The sequence below is a fragment of the Stomoxys calcitrans genome, chromosome 4 (assembly GCF_963082655.1).
Source record: "Stomoxys calcitrans chromosome 4, idStoCalc2.1, whole genome shotgun sequence".
NCBI classification, from domain to species: Eukaryota; Metazoa; Arthropoda; class Insecta; order Diptera; family Muscidae; genus Stomoxys; species Stomoxys calcitrans.
Genome location: NC_081555.1, coordinates 131,823,363 through 131,839,500, shown reverse-complemented (window position 1 = coordinate 131,839,500; position 16,138 = coordinate 131,823,363). Strand labels below are relative to the sequence as shown.

General features: G+C 39.3%; 1 protein-coding gene across 1 annotated transcript in view; it reads left to right on the top strand.

Annotated features, from left to right (window-relative positions):
* The window catches only part of LOC106082619 (probable cytochrome P450 4s3), a 32,062-nt gene extending 21,696 nt beyond the window's left edge, over window positions 1-10,366 (top strand). The window contains exons 3-4 of the mRNA XM_013245239.2: window positions 9,288-9,997; window positions 10,064-10,366. Of these exons, the coding sequence (XP_013100693.2) occupies window positions 9,288-9,997; window positions 10,064-10,221 (868 nt within the window). The 3' untranslated portion in view covers window positions 10,222-10,366. The remainder of the gene's footprint in view (window positions 1-9,287; window positions 9,998-10,063) is intronic.
* Window positions 10,367-16,138: the final 5,772 nt, after the last annotated feature.

Sequence of the window (16,138 nt, the reverse complement as noted above, 5' to 3'; positions counted from 1 at the left end):
AAGATCCGTGGAGTCTTCGGACATGGTGGAAATTGGTCGTGAGTTAAGACACGCTTCGATTTTTGAAAGAAGTGTGGAAAACTCTTCGAAGGTGTAGTTAAAGTTATTTGAGACCCTTTTGAAGTGGGTCTTGAAACTTTTCACTCCAGCTTCCCAAAGACCTCCCATATGGGGGGCTCCAGGAGGGATAAAGTGCCAGGACAGATTTTGGTGCACATATTTGGATTGGACGTTGGATTTGGCAGCTACTAAGAACTGTTTTTCAATTTGTTTGGATGCACCTTGAAAGTTGGTTCCATTATCGGAATAAACGTGCAAAGGGCACCCTCGTCTTGAAATGAACCGATCAAAGGCGGCAAGGAAGGCGTCAGTGGATAAGGAAGATACTGCTTCCAAATGAATCGCTTTCGTTGCGAAGCAAACAAAAACGCAGGTGTAACCTTTCGTTGTTTTGACTCCTCTCCCGCTGAAACTTCTAATATCGAAGGGCCCAGCAAAATCGATGCCCGTACAGTGAAACGGTCGCCGAAGCAGGGTCCTTTCTGGGGGTAGAGCGGCCATAAGCTGAGTTTGGACTTTCTTCTTGTGGACAATACATTCTTTGCATTTATGAATAAGGCTCTTTATTAAATTTTTTAGTTTTGGTATCCAATATTGAAGGCGAATTAAATTTAGCACTAGCTGATTGCCCCCGTGCAAGGAGATTTTGTGGGTAAAACAAACCAGTAAACGGCTGAACTGGCAATTGTATGGCAATATAATTGGATACCTTTCATCATAGCTTAAAGACGGCGAATAAGCGAGCCGGCCGAATGCCCTTATTATCCCGTCTTTGTCCAAGAAAGGATTGAGGCTAATAATCTTGCATGTCTTAGGAATGTCTACCTTTTTCTCTATAGCTTTAAAAATCTCAGGAAAGTGTCTGGTTTGAGCTAAGGTTATAAGACGTCTTTTCACATGAGTCACTTCTGAGGCAGTCAAAAGTGTTGAAGTAAATTGTTTGCACTGCCGGTGATTTGGATGTGTCCGATGGAAAAAACGAAAAATGTAACAGAGAACCTGAATTGCCCTATTAAAAGAGGAAAAACGTTCCAGAAGATCAGGTTCTTCTGGCAGTATGGAAATATGGGCAGCTATTGGTTTCTGTTCCAGTTGTGTATCCATGGCGGTATCTGAAGTTACGGGCCAAAATTCTGGCGATAACTGCAGCCATTGCGGTCCATTCCACCAAAGGTTGCAGGCGACTAGATCTTCGGGGTAGACTCCCCTACTAACTAAATCTGCTGGATTCGATTCAGACTCAACGTGGAACCAATTGTCGATTCCAACTAGTTCGGTAATTGTAGATACTCGGTTCGCTACAAACACTTTCCAATAACATGAAGGCTTTCGAAGCCATGCCAGGACTATAGTAGAGTCTGTCCACTTGTATATTTCATAGCTTGGAAGGTGCATGGATGGAATGACAGAATCAACTAACTCAGCTAAAAGTGTGGCTCCGCAGAGTTCCAGACGGGGTATGGAAAGCGTATTGACTGGAGCAACTTTGGACTTGGAGGTTAATAGTGCTACATAAACGGAGTCGTCCTCCAGAAGAATTCTGGTGTATATCACTGTCGCATATGCATTCTCCGATGCATCGCAGAAGGCATGGAACTGAACATGACAGGAAGGGGAATATGAGAGCCATCTCGGTAATTGAATGGTGTCTATCAATGAATAACTGCTAAGGAAACGTTTCCAGTCATGCAGGCAATCGGAATTAATGGATTCGTCCCAACCAACATTAGACAACCAAATTTTTCGCATGAGTATCTTGGTCAGGACTATAATGGGGGCTAGCCAGCCTGCTGGATCGAAGATTTTAGAAATCTCCGATAACACTTCCCTTTTTGTATAGGATAATTTGTCTGAAATTGCGATGCACCTGAAGAAGAAGTTATCTGACTTGGCGTTCCATCTGATACCAAGTGTTTTAGTGTGGCTACTATCGTCGAAGCTTAAAAAGTCCTCTTTCAGAAGATGATCTTTCGGTAAACCCGCAAGGATCTCAATACAATTGGATGCCCACTTACGCAGAGGAAAATGTGCCGAACTCATCGCGATAAACAACTGTGTCCTTGCGGAGAGAGCGTCAGGAATATGATGGCTCCCAGCTATAACATCATCAACATACATGGAATCCCTAATAATTTCACTGGCAATGGGAAGGGACCTCTCGGACTCTTCCGCCAATTGTAGGAGGGTTCTTATTGCCAGATAAGGAGCTGCGTTGACGCCAAATGTTACTGTCGTTAACTCATAATCAGATATTTCCTCACACGGATCCCTGCGAAATAGAATTCTTTGGTAGCAAGTGTCTTTGGGATGGACTTTAATTTGCCGATACATCTTCTGAATGTCAGCACAAAAGACGAAGCGATAAAAGCGCCACCTAAGAAGAAGCAGGACCAGATCATTCTGTAATGCAGGTCCAGTGTGAAGGATATCGTTCAAGGATACTCCGGAGGAAGTCGGACAGGAGGCATTAAATACCACTCGAACTTTCGTGGTGGTGCTCTCCGGTTTAACGACTGAATGATGTGGAAGGTAATAGTGCTGCGGATAATTTTGATGAATGGGAGCTGGAACGCTTTTCATGTGCCCTAAATCCAGGTATTCTTCGACTACGGCATCGTACTCATTTTTTCGCTCCAGATTCTTCAATAAGCGAGACTCATTCCGCAAGAACTGTGCCTTTGCAATGGTCCTGGACTGTCCCAATTGCATTGTTGAATTCAAAATTGTGTGTTTGAAGGGAAGGCCAACTGTGAATCTGCCACTTTCATCCCTAGTTGTGGTTTCCTTATACAGTTTCTCGCAAAACTCATCGTCTTCGGACAGATGCTGCTTTCGAGGAAGATTCTCCACCTCCCAAAAACGTCTTAGCGTTTTTTCCAAACTTTTTTCAGAAAGAAATGAAACTAGAGATGAAAAAGAGGAAATATTCTCCGTATTTTGGACTGAACCGGACACAATCCAGCCAAAAATAGTCTCTTGAGCAACCAGCGACCCACAAATATCACGTTTTACTCCATCAAGCAATATATTGTTAAAAAGGTCTGCACCAAGTAAAAGGTCAATACGAGAGCTTTGAAAAAATTGAGGATCTGCGAGTTGTATTTTCGGAAACTCACTTAATATTGAAGGATTGATCGATCTAGAGGGAAGGTCTCTTGAAAGTTGGGGAATTACTAACGCAGTTACGTTCATCTCCAGTTGAGAATCGAAACGCGGACTTATTGTAAATTTTGCCAGTTTCCTAACGGTGGCTGAAGGAACGCCGTTAAGGCCCGTAATTTCAGCATCAATGCGTTGAAATGGAATTTTAAGCGTATGGAATATCTTCTCAGACAGAAAAGTTCCTTGTGAACCTGAGTCTATTAAAGCCCGAACGATGTATGTCAACCCTGAATGCCTGATTTGAACCAACGCTGTACCTAAAAGGACATTGCGGGTGTGCGAGGCAAAGCATGACTGAACACTGTTTAAAGAGGTCGGAGAACATGCTACGGATTCTGAAACAGCGTTATAGGTTTCAGTTGGGTTAAGAGAAGTGGACTGTATGATGGATGTATCTTGGTCAAAATCCGTTAGCACAGCATGCGCATTAGTGTTAGGATATTGCGCAACTTGAATGGTTGCATCACGGTGAAGTAGCGTGTTGTGTCGTTTCTTACATGTAAAGCAGTTGTGTGAGCTTTTACACTCCTTTACACTATGGCCACCAGCAAAGCAATTCAAACACAAATTCAATTTCCTGATGCACGATAATCTCTCCTCTGGACACATCTGAATAAATTTTGGGCATTTGCGGATAATGTGAGTCTCTAAACTGCATAGGTTACAAAGATGTTTCGCTGGGGTAGCAGAAACGTTAGTGTGGTTGGAGTTAATTTGTTTCGAAACGTTTTGACTGGATTTTCTCAAACCAGTTTGTCTAGAATCGTGTGAGGACGACTGGCAATTGATTTCAGAAATAGTCTCTAGAGTCTGAAACCTACTGGAAAGAAAATTATTTAAATCGGACCAGTTGGAAATGTCCTTTTTGTTTTGTATTGAATGTTCCCACAAGGAAAGAGTTGTGCGGGGCAATTTTGTCGAACAGATATAAACAAAGATTGGATCCCAACTCGAGATATCAATATGGTACATCTGTAGTGATGAGATACAAGAATTGATGTCTCTCTGTAAGCATTTTATATCCTCGCCATTTTCGGATTTGACTGGGGAGAGATTAAACAAAACGCGCAGCTGGCTATGAACTAGCATTCGCTTGTTCTCAAATCTATCTACAAGATTTGCCCAAGCCGTGTCGAAACCACTGTTCGTCAAAGGACCTTTCATCACGATGTCATGAGCTTCACCTTCCGTTTTCTTCATTAAATAAAAAAGCTTTTGGACGTTAGATAGGCTGGAATTATTGACATAAATTGCCGAGAACATGTCTCGAAAGGAAGGCCAGGACTTATAGTCCCCACAAAACGTTTCAGTATCACACGCAGGCAGATGGAAATTGGAGTGTGGTGTGATTGAAAAGGGTGAGGGAGGTAATGAAGAAGTGTTCCGGCCACGGAGTGAAAAGTTTCCGATACATCTTCTGAATGTCAGCACAAAAGACGAAGCGATAAAAGCGCCACCTAAGAAGAAGCAGGACCAGATCATTCTGTAATGCAGGTCCAGTGTGAAGGATATCGTTCAAGGATACTCCGGAGGAAGTCGGACAGGAGGCATTAAATACCACTCGAACTTTCGTGGTGGTGCTCTCCGGTTTAACGACTGAATGATGTGGAAGGTAATAGTGCTGCGGATAATTTTGATGAATGGGAGCTGGAACGCTTTTCATGTGCCCTAAATCCAGGTATTCTTCGACTACGGCATCGTACTCATTTTTTCGCTCCAGATTCTTCAATAAGCGAGACTCATTCCGCAAGAACTGTGCCTTTGCAATGGTCCTGGACTGTCCCAATTGCATTGTTGAATTCAAAATTGTGTGTTTGAAGGGAAGGCCAACTGTGAATCTGCCACTTTCATCCCTAGTTGTGGTTTCCTTATACAGTTTCTCGCAAAACTCATCGTCTTCGGACAGATGCTGCTTTCGAGGAAGATTCTCGAAAGGAAGGCCAGGACTTATAGTCCCCACAAAACGTTTCAGTATCACACGCAGGCAGATGGAAATTGGAGTGTGGTGTGATTGAAAAGGGTGAGGGAGGTAATGAAGAAGTGTTCCGGCCACGGTCATGTATTCCAGCGCTGATTTTTGATACTATCTTAACATACGTTTCGTATGATGCATGATAACGTGCATTAATGCTTTCCATATGAGTCTCGTCGCTGACGTCGCTAGAGGATAATGGATCTGTCCCATCTTTGCCCTTTTTCTTGGCCTTTTGGTCCACTTCGTCTACACATTTCTCGTAAAGAGACTTAACTGAGCCCCAAATGGACCTGAGCTCCTCTCGATGAACCTCGAGAGCAAAAACTGAAGAGTTCTCTATGGACGCATCGGTAAGCTCCTGTTCGAAGTGAACGAGCTTTATATTAGCGCGTATAAATCGGTCCAGTGTACTCATGGCTTGGTCGTGAGATCTGTGCAACAATCTCTTACAAAATTCGCTATATATTTCTCTGAACTTCAATGTCGTTATTCGGAGAGGTGTAGTAGACACTTATTTATTTGGAAAATAGGAAAAAAAAATAAATAAAAACCAATTGGAAACCAAAACAAATGGATAGGAATCAATCACAAATATTGATCAAGCGTTGATGTATGCGTTAAATTCGTTTGAATTGTCTGAAATGTCTTAAAAGGGGGGAAAACACTGTAAATTTTAGAGACGGCTGTCAAAGACTATTTTATTTCAAAAGCATAAAATCTGAATCGGAATTCTTAAGATTACACAAGTATCTCTTTGCATTTCTATATATTAAAAACAAAAAAAAACTCCCAGTTTCGGTCGAGAGTACTCGCAGTCAGAATAAAATAGAACATCAGTGCTGCAGACAGCCTAATAATGAGTGGATAGCAAATACACTAGAAAAGCAAATCAAATCGATGCGGGTGAGATGATTGAAACAAATGGAACTTGAAACAACTTGAGAGTACTCTACTAGGCTGGACTGCTGGTAAAGCATATATGGATAAAACTCACTGGAAATTGCTCGTTACTTTCATTACTCTTTGTCTTTCTTCTCATTTGAATTCATCGGCAAGCAATAAATAACGAAATATGGATAACAAAGGAGGAGAAAAAAAAAAAGAAATATGTACATACATATGTTCTGTACGTACGTTATGTATGTAACGGCTTCAGCTTCATATAAGGCTTATATAAACTTTGTACAGTTGAGGGCTATGAGGTTTTACATAGGAGATTATCCATTTCTTCGCCTATATACATATATAAAATTTCAGCACATGTCTCAGAAGAGGTTATGTATTCCAAATATCTTTTTCTTTTCTTCCTTTTTTTTGAATTTTGACACTCAATTGGAAGCCTATAGTTTCACTAAAGATTCTGAATCTTTTCTTTCTCTTCGAAAAAATATCAGCGGATAAAATTTGTTCACTTTTGGATTTCCAAGAAATGTTTATCGCGGTATCGTGTTAATTTCTTTTTTTTTTTTTTTTGGTAGACGGCCTAACCTCTAAATATGCGACCAACACTTAAAATACTCTCATCTACTTATGTATAAGAAAATCACGATTTAATATTAAAAACCACGTCTCACAATTAATAATTAAATGGATTTTTAAAGAAAAACAATAACGCCAGTCATTTTGCTACAAAAGTTCACGTTCTTAGCTTCTTCTTCTCCCGGTTAATCGCACTGTCACTTTATTAGTTCGTTAGAAACTAAAACTGGTTATGCAAAAACGAGTGTTCATACCCAATATGGAAATAATGCGAACCTGGATGATGGAAATGGATGATGGAAATGGAGGAATGATCCGAGAATGATTTTGTTGCGAGGAATGACTTAGTTGTTGCAATGATCGCTGTTGTGTAATTGAGTACCCAGTACAGATATCCGGCTCGAAGGACCAAATGAATATATGTAGGATGTTGGATCTCTTTGGGGGGTGAAGAAATGGAACTAAAATCACAGCACGACCATAAGCAACTGAAGCGAAATAACTTCTTGCAATTAAATCTCGAGGAGAGATGGTCATGCAAGAAGTCGAAGACAATATTGGAGTTACGAATTATCCACAAGCGGAAAATCTTGGAGGAAAGGAAACTCTTACCAATGTTCTTGTGTTCGAGGTTGAATCCAAAGTGAACATTTTATTTATAATATTCTTAAAGGCTAAGATAGGTGATAGTGTAAATATGGCACTTAACGATACATTTGAACGCCCTCTGCATTTCAATCTAATGAGGGTTATAGTTATAAAATCGTATAGGCTTCTTCTACGTTAACAATATATATATATATATATATATATATATATATATATATATATATAAATATATCCACAAATGTATATCCATAAATGGAACGATCGGGGCCGTATTGAACACACATATTAAATAGCCAAACACACTTCACTGTGCCATATATCACATATATCGAATGACAAATGCGCCTTTTATGGGCCAAAGTCCATATATAGGGTGATCGAATTATATGGCAGCTATATCCAAATATAGTCCAGCTTTGACCACACTCGGTACGAATGTTCTGGAGCCTAGCGCAACTTTTTTTTTTGCCAAATTTCAACGAAATCGGATAATAAATGCGCCTGCAATAGGCCTTAAATCGGCAGATCGGTGTATATAGCACATATAGCCAAATGTAACGCAATCTTCATCATACTTGGTATGAACGCAGAGAAGCCTCACCCAACACATTGTGCCAAATTTCAGTGAAATCCGATAGTAAATGCAAATTTGCAAATTTTGCCCATGAATATTACACTAAGGAATTCATTCAAGTTTAAGCTCAATAGCCGAGCTTTTTATAGCCGAGTCCGAACGACGCGCCGCAGAGCGACACCTCTTTAGAGAGAAGTTTTACATGACATAGTACCTCACAAATGTTGCCAGCATTAGGAGAGAAAAACCACCGTTGAAAATCTTTTCTGATGGTCTCGCCAGGATTCGAACCCGAGCGTTTAGCGTCATAGGCGGAAATACTAACCTCTGCGCTACGATGGCCTCAATCCAATAGTAACTGTGGCTTTAATGGCCCCCATAAATACCGATCTGCCGATTTAAATCAGATCGGTATATATCGGGCTATATCAATATCTGATATAGCTCCCATATAACCGATCTCTCAATGACTTCTTGAGCCCCTCCCATATGACTTCTTGAGCCCCTGGAAGCTACAATTGTTATCCGATTTGGCTGAAATTTTGCACATAGTGTTCAGTTACGACTTACAACAATGATATGGCTCTCTTATAAACCGATCTCCCGATTTGACTTTTTGAGCCTTTAGAAGCCACAATTTTTGTCCGATTTGGCCGAAGTTGCAGTTCTGTTATGACTTCCAACATACATGCCAAGTATGATTCGAATTGGTCTATAAACAGATATAGGTCCCATATAAACCGATCCACGGATTTGACTTCCTCAATTTTCATTCGATTTGGCTAAAATTTGGAACAAAGACTTCAGTTACGACTTCCAACATCCATGCCAAGTATGATCCGAATCGGTCAAAAAAATTTGGAAAAAAGACTTGTGTTATGACTTTCAACATCCATGGCAAGTATGATCCGAATCGGTATAAAAACAGACATAGCCGCCATATAATCCGATACCCGTATATCAATTCTTGAACCCTTACAAGCCTCAATTTTCATCCAATTTTACTGCAATTTGGAATAAAGACTTGTGTTATAACTTTTAACATCCATGCCAAGTATGATCTGTAAACATATTTAGCCCCTATATAAACCGATCCCCGGAATCGACTCCTTGAGCCCCTAAAAGCTCCAATTTTCAATTTCCAATTTGGCTATAATTTGGAACAAAGACTTGAGCTATGACTTCCAACAATCATGGCAAGTACGATACGAATCGGTTTATAAACAGATATAACCCCCATATAAACCGATCCCCGAAATTGTCTGCTTCAGTCCGATATGACGTGATTTCAACAGTAAGACCAACGGGCATGGCTAGATAGTCTGAGATTCCAAAAAACTGGCTGATACCGTCTGCCTCATTTTCTGAAAATAAATCATTGTCAAACCATTCCACATTCAAACATCAAATTTTCATTTTGTTTTTCAGCATTTGTAGCATTCTCCAAAAAAAGGCCTTCTCGTTCTGGCAGAGAAACAACGTATTTTTCAAATACACTGAAGCGGGTCGTCAGCGAGATGCTTGCCTTGAAATTTTGCATGGCGAAACAAATCGCGTTATAAAACTACGACGCAAATTATTGCAAGATTCGAAAATTAAATCAATGGATGATGCTGAGAAATCATACGATAGCATTGGCAGCAAAAAACGTTTAGCCTTTCTGGATATGTTGCTGATTTCACAAATGGAGGGAGTGCCTTTGACCGATCGCGAAATAAGAGAAGAAGTCGATACATTCATGTTCGAAGGACATGACACTACCAGCTCAGCTATAGGATTTGCCATATATCTACTCTCACAAAATGCCCAAGCCCAAAAGTTGGCCTATGAAGAGGCATTGGCTCTTGAAGGCAGAGAAAAGGAATCAATGCCTTATTTGGAAGCTATCATCAAAGAGACTTTACGTTTGTATCCCTCGGTGCCGGTATATGCGCGAGCTGTTAAAGAAGATTTGCAAGTGGGCAAATTGGTCGTACCCAAAGGTGCCAGTATTTCTCTGCTGGTCTATATGACCCACCGTGATGAGAAATATTTTCCAGATCCCGAAAGATTTGATCCTCAAAGATTTTTGCAGAAAGACAAGGAGATGCATCCCTTTAGTTTTGTGGCATTCAGCGCTGGGCCAAGGAATTGTATAGGTAGGTGAAAAGAATGAAGTGAAGATTATTTTTTTTTGGAGATAAATGCTATTTCTTGTATTTTAGGTCAAAAATTTGCCATGCTGGAACTAAAGTGTTCCCTATCTTATCTATTGCGTAAGTTTGAATTTCTTCCTGTGGAAGGTTTTAAACCAAATCCTTTGGCTGAATTGGTTATGAGAAGTGGAAATGGCATCAGAATTCGCATTAAACATCGGAATTGAGTTGCAGCAATTTGCTAACATGGATTAAGACAAGAAAAAGGCTGTTTTAAGAATTTCAATGAATGAATGTTTAAATATTTATATATAGGAAAAAATAATTTTTCCGTAGCTGTATCATAAATGAAATACAATTTTACCAAAGCAATATCTTTAATTATTTGCAGTTCTACAATGCTGCACCAGACCTACGTATATACAAATTTGGGCTTAAGTTTCTGGCCGATTTTTGATTTAAATTTCTTTAAATACGCCTAGTTTTCGAATTTTTATGAATTTGCTAATACAGATAGGCCCATGTACGTAAGTTTTGTATGGGACAGGTACGTAACCAGTATTTTAACTGGGGTGGGGGCTCATATTAGAACTACAAAATAATATTATACGTTGGAAAAAAAGGAACTTTGAGGGAGGGGTGGGTGAGTACTCAGTCCCTACAGTATTTCAGACAAATCGACTTGAAAGGGCTCAGCAAGTCAAATCGGGAAATCGGTTTATATGGGAGCTATATCAGGTTATAGACCGATTTGAACCGTAATAGGCACAGTTGTTGGAAGTCATAATAGAACACTATGTGCAAAATTTAAGCCTAATCGGACAAAAATTTCCGGTTGGTTTATATGGGAGCTATGTCAGGTTATACACCGATTCGGACCGTACTTAACATAGTTGCTGGAAGTCTTTACAGAACTCGACATCCAAAATTTCAGCCAAATCGGACAAAAAATGCGGTTTGTAAGGGCTCAAGAAATCAAATCTGGAGTTCGGTTTATATGGGACCTATATCAGGTTATAGACTAACTTAGACTGAGCTTGATATAGTTATTGGAAGTCATAACAGAACACTACGTTGAAAATTTCAGCCAAATCGGACAAAAATTGCGGTTTCCAGGGGCTCAACAAGTCAAATGCGACCAGGAATTTGATTACACGAATACATGGAGTCACAGACGGACAATGCTAAATCGATTCAAAAAGTGATTCTGAGTCGATCGGTATACTTATCAATGGGTCTATCTCTCCTCCTTCATAGCGTTGCAAACATATACATAAACTTATAATAGCCTGTACCACAATGGTGGTATAACCCTATACATATTGCTTTTATTTTATTGCTTTTAATTTTTAAAGCCATTATGTTTTTTTCAACTCACTCTATTTGTGCAACTTAATGAAAGGCATAACACATTAACAAACAAATGATTTAACTATGAAATCATTTTACTATGTGATTGTTTTTAAACAACAATTTCATTATCGCCTATAAACATATTGTCGAAAAACAGATCTACTGTAATCATAATTAAGTGTTATACTGTAACAAAAACACTGTTTTACTCCGAGTATAAACTTTTCATCATTGAAGCATACTTTTAGGGCCAACAAAAAATTTTTAATACAGTAGATGCCAACAATATAGAAACTCTTGACAATGGTTAAGAGCAATGATAAGATCACAAACAATGGGATGAAATAAACTAAACCAAGTAAAAGTGCGCTGAGTTCGTCCGGGCCGAATCTTATATACTCTCCACCATGGATTGTATTTGTCAAGTTCTTTGCCCTGTATCCCTTTATAAGTATGGCATAGAAAATTAGGTCCAAGTAATGGGAGGTCGCCCCACCACCAAATACCCCCAAATGGGTATATAAGCCGAGCATGGCTATATGGGACTCAAATGAAGGGTATTTGGGAGTAGATTACAAATATGACATTAAAATTTGCGTTCAAGTCTGGATGCGCTTTTTCTCTTACAAATACGTCAAATAGGTTAATTGACTCATTATGGCAATATGGGACTCAAATAAAAGGTATTCGAGAGTAGAAAACGAATCTGATATCCAATTTGGGGGCCAAGTATTTTGGGGTACGCCCCAAAACTAGGGGGTCAATTTCATTTCCGACTATGGCAAAATGGAGCTCAAACAAACGGTATTTGGAAATAAAGGTATCTATTTTCAGGACAAAGTGCCAGTGGTCACCCCAGCCTCAAAACACCCTCCAAATGGTTCATATTTACCGACCATGGCAATATAGGGCTCAAATTAAAGGGATTTTGGAGTAGGGCACGAATTTGATGTTTATATTTGTGCGCAATGTCCGATAAGCCATCCCTCCCCTAAAAATATTTCTCACTATCCCAATTTTTAAAAACACTAGATCTCGGAGATGGGTAATGCAATTCGTTCGAATTTTTTTTTGCACTCTTACAGTTACCTAAACCAAAACATGGTTTCTATTGTTTGGGTCGGGTGACTTGTGGATCGCCCAAAATCCGCCAAATGAATATATAGACCAATCACGACAATATAGAGCTTAAATGAAAGGTGCTTGAGAGAAAAAAACCGAATTTGATATCCAATTGAAGAGACGTGTGTTTGGGGAGCCGCCTCACTCCAGAATATTTCCCTAATGGGAAGTATTTACCGATTTGGTAGTAGAGTTCGAAATTGATACTCATTAACGGAGCAGGGGCAAACGTCCCAAACATCAATGAGTGATTTCCGATTCAAGTTTAAACTCAATGATCAGGACAGTTTTTAAATACTCGAGTAAGGACGGCGTGCCGAAGTGCGACACCCCTTTGGGGACCATGCATGGCATGGCACCTCGCAAATTTCGCCAGAATTAAGGGGGGATAACCATCCCCTAAAATTTTGCCGATCTTCTGGCCAGGATTTGAACGCAGGTTTAGTGTCATAGGCGTCATGTGCTACAGTGGCACGAATTCTATATCCACACTCAGGACGAAGGGTTCCCATCCTAAAAAGATATTAGAAAGTTAAAGAAGGCAAAGCGGAGCGGGCCCCATTCGGCTAGTAATTTATGAAAAAGTTTATACAAAATAAATTTAGTCTCATTACATGAAAGACCGGTTTACACGGGCGCAATATCAGGTTATAGACCGATTTGGACAGTATTTGGCACAGTTGGTGGAAGTCGTAACAGAACACCGCATACAAAATTTCAACAAAATCGGACGAAGATTGCGGCTTGTAAAGACTCAAGAAGTAACATCGGGAGATCGGTTTATAAGGGAGCTATATCAAGTTATACACCGATTCGGGCCGTATTTGGCACAGTTGTTGTACGCCATAACAAAACACTACATGCTAAATTTCAGCCAAATCAGACAAAAGTTGCAGTTTTTGAGGGCTCAAGAATTCAAATCGGGATTTATATGGGAGCTATATCAGGATATAGACCGATTCGGACCATACTAAGCACAGTTATTGGAAGTCATAACAGAACACTTCATGCAAAATATCAGCCAAACGGACAAAAATTGTAAGGGAAAAAAATTGTAAGGGTTCAAGAATCGGGAGATCGGGATTTGAACCGTACTTGGTACAGTTGTTGGAAGTCATTACGGAACACCACATACCAAGTTTAATCCAAATCGGATAAAAATTGCGGCTTGTAAGGACTCAAGAGGTCAAATCTGGAGATCAGTTGATATGGGAGCTATATCAGTTTATAAACCGACTCGAAACGTTTTTGGCACAGTTGTTTGAAGTCGTAAAAGAACACTACGTGGAAAATTTCAGCCAAATCGGACAAAAATTGCAGCTTGTAAGGGCTCAAGAAGTCAAATCGGGAAATCGGTTTATATAAGAGCTATATCAGTTTATAAACCGACTCAGACCGTACTCAGCTCAGTTGTTGGAAGTCTTAGCAGAACACTATGTTCAAATTTCAGGCAAAACGGATAAAAACTGCGGCTTCCAGGGGCTCAAGAAGTCAAATTGGGAGATCGGTGTTTATGAGAGCTATATCAGTTTATAAACTGATTCGGACCGTTCTTGGCACAGTTGTTGGAAGTCGTAAAAGAACACTACGTGGAAAACTTCAGCAAAATCGGACAAAAATTGCGGCTTGTAAGGGCTCAAGAAGTTAAATCGGGTTTATATGGGTGCTATATCAGGATATAGACCGAATTGGACCGTACTCAGCTTAGTTGTTGGAAGTCATAACAGGACATTATGTGTAAAATTTAAACAAAAAAGGAAAAAATTTGCGGCTTGCAGTCAAATCAGGAGATCGGTTTATATGGGAGCTATATCTAAATCTGAACCGATATGGCCCACTTCCAATTGCCAATGACCAACAACGATGTTAGTTATTTATGCTAAATTTCAAGCTGCTAGCTTTATGCGTTCGATCGCCATCGTGATTTCGACAGACGGACGGACAGAATTAGCTAAATCGACTCAGAACGTCGAGACGATCAAGAATATATATGCTGTATGGGGTCTTAGACCAATATTTCGAGGTGTTACAAACGAAATGACAGTACACCCCCATTTTTTGGTGGTAGATATACGAATTTGCGCCCTCTAGAAGCTCAAATGATCGGTTTACCTGGCAGCTATATGAGGTTATGTACGGATTCGAACCATTCTTGACACAGATGCTGGAAGTCATAACAGAACGCAGTGTTTAAATTTTAGCCAATTTGGATAAGAATTGCGCCCTCTAGAAGCTGAAGAAATCTAATCAGGTTTTTATGGCAGCCATATCAGATTGTAGACCGATTTGAACCATACTTGGCACAGATGTTGGAAATCATAACATAACTGAAATGTGCAAAATTTCAGACAAATCGGATAAGAATTGCGCCCCCTAGAAGCACAAAAAGACAAATCTGCAGATCGGTTTATATGGGAGCTATATCAAAACATGGCTCATTTACAATCCCAATCGACCACCACTAATTATAAGTATTTGTGTAAAAATTTCAAGGACCTAGCTTTACTCCTTCGAAAGATAGTGTGCTTTTGGCAGACAGACGAACATGGCTAGATGGACTTAGAATGTCATGAAGATCACGAAAATATATACTTTAAGGGGTCTTAGACGATTATTTCGAGGTTTTACAAACAGAGAGTATAAAAACAATAAAAAAAACCTTGTCCACTCCATGGAAAATTCCACTACATATTTATTTGGATACCAAGGGTAAAATTGCAAATTTTGCCCATGAAGATTCCACTAAGGAACAGGGGCAAACTTCTCACCTACCAATGAGTGCAGTCCGATTCAAGTTTAAGCTCAATGATAAGGGGCCTTTTTATAGCCGAGAGAAGTTTTTGGAGAGAAGTTTTACATGGCATATTACCTCACAAATGTTGGCAGCATTAGGAGGGGAGAGCTAACGCTGAAAATTTTTTCTGATGGTCTCGCCAGGATTCGAACCCAGGCCCAGAACCAAGGGTATGACTTTAAAATATTTTTATATAACAACTTAAAACATAAATAAAAAAGATGGACTTACCGTATTAAGCCAAAAGAAAGAAATGAAGAAAGTATTCGCCTAAAAAAGAAATCAAAAGACAGTAAAATAAGTATTATTATATTATATTATTATACAGGGTGGCTGATGAAAGCCGCTACCAAAAAAAAATGTAATAACTTTTTTTCTATTTAATAATAATAATTTAATAATTAATTTAATTAATTAATTAATTAATTTAATTAATAATAATTTAATAATTAATTTAATAATTTAATTTAACATGAATAAAAGAAAAATGTATTCCATACACCGAAAAAAAAATGTAGCAATATTCATCATTGTAGCAATATTCATCAGCCACCCTGTATATTAAAAGTGTTGTTAGAAATATTAATATTTAAACCGTTGTTAAATGAAATTATAAAAGTAGAAATTATAAATAATTACACCCTACACCACAATTGTGGTGAATTTGTTTGTAACACCCAGAAGGAAGAGAGATAGACCCATTGTAAAGTATACCGATCGACTCTGAATCACTTTTTGTTTCGATTTAGCTATGTCCGTCTGTCTGTCTGTCTGTCCGTCCGTCCATCTGGTCATGTTAATTTATGTACAAACTACAGGCCGCAATTTTCATCCGATCGTCTTAAATTTTTGTACAGACATGTTTTTCGGCCTAG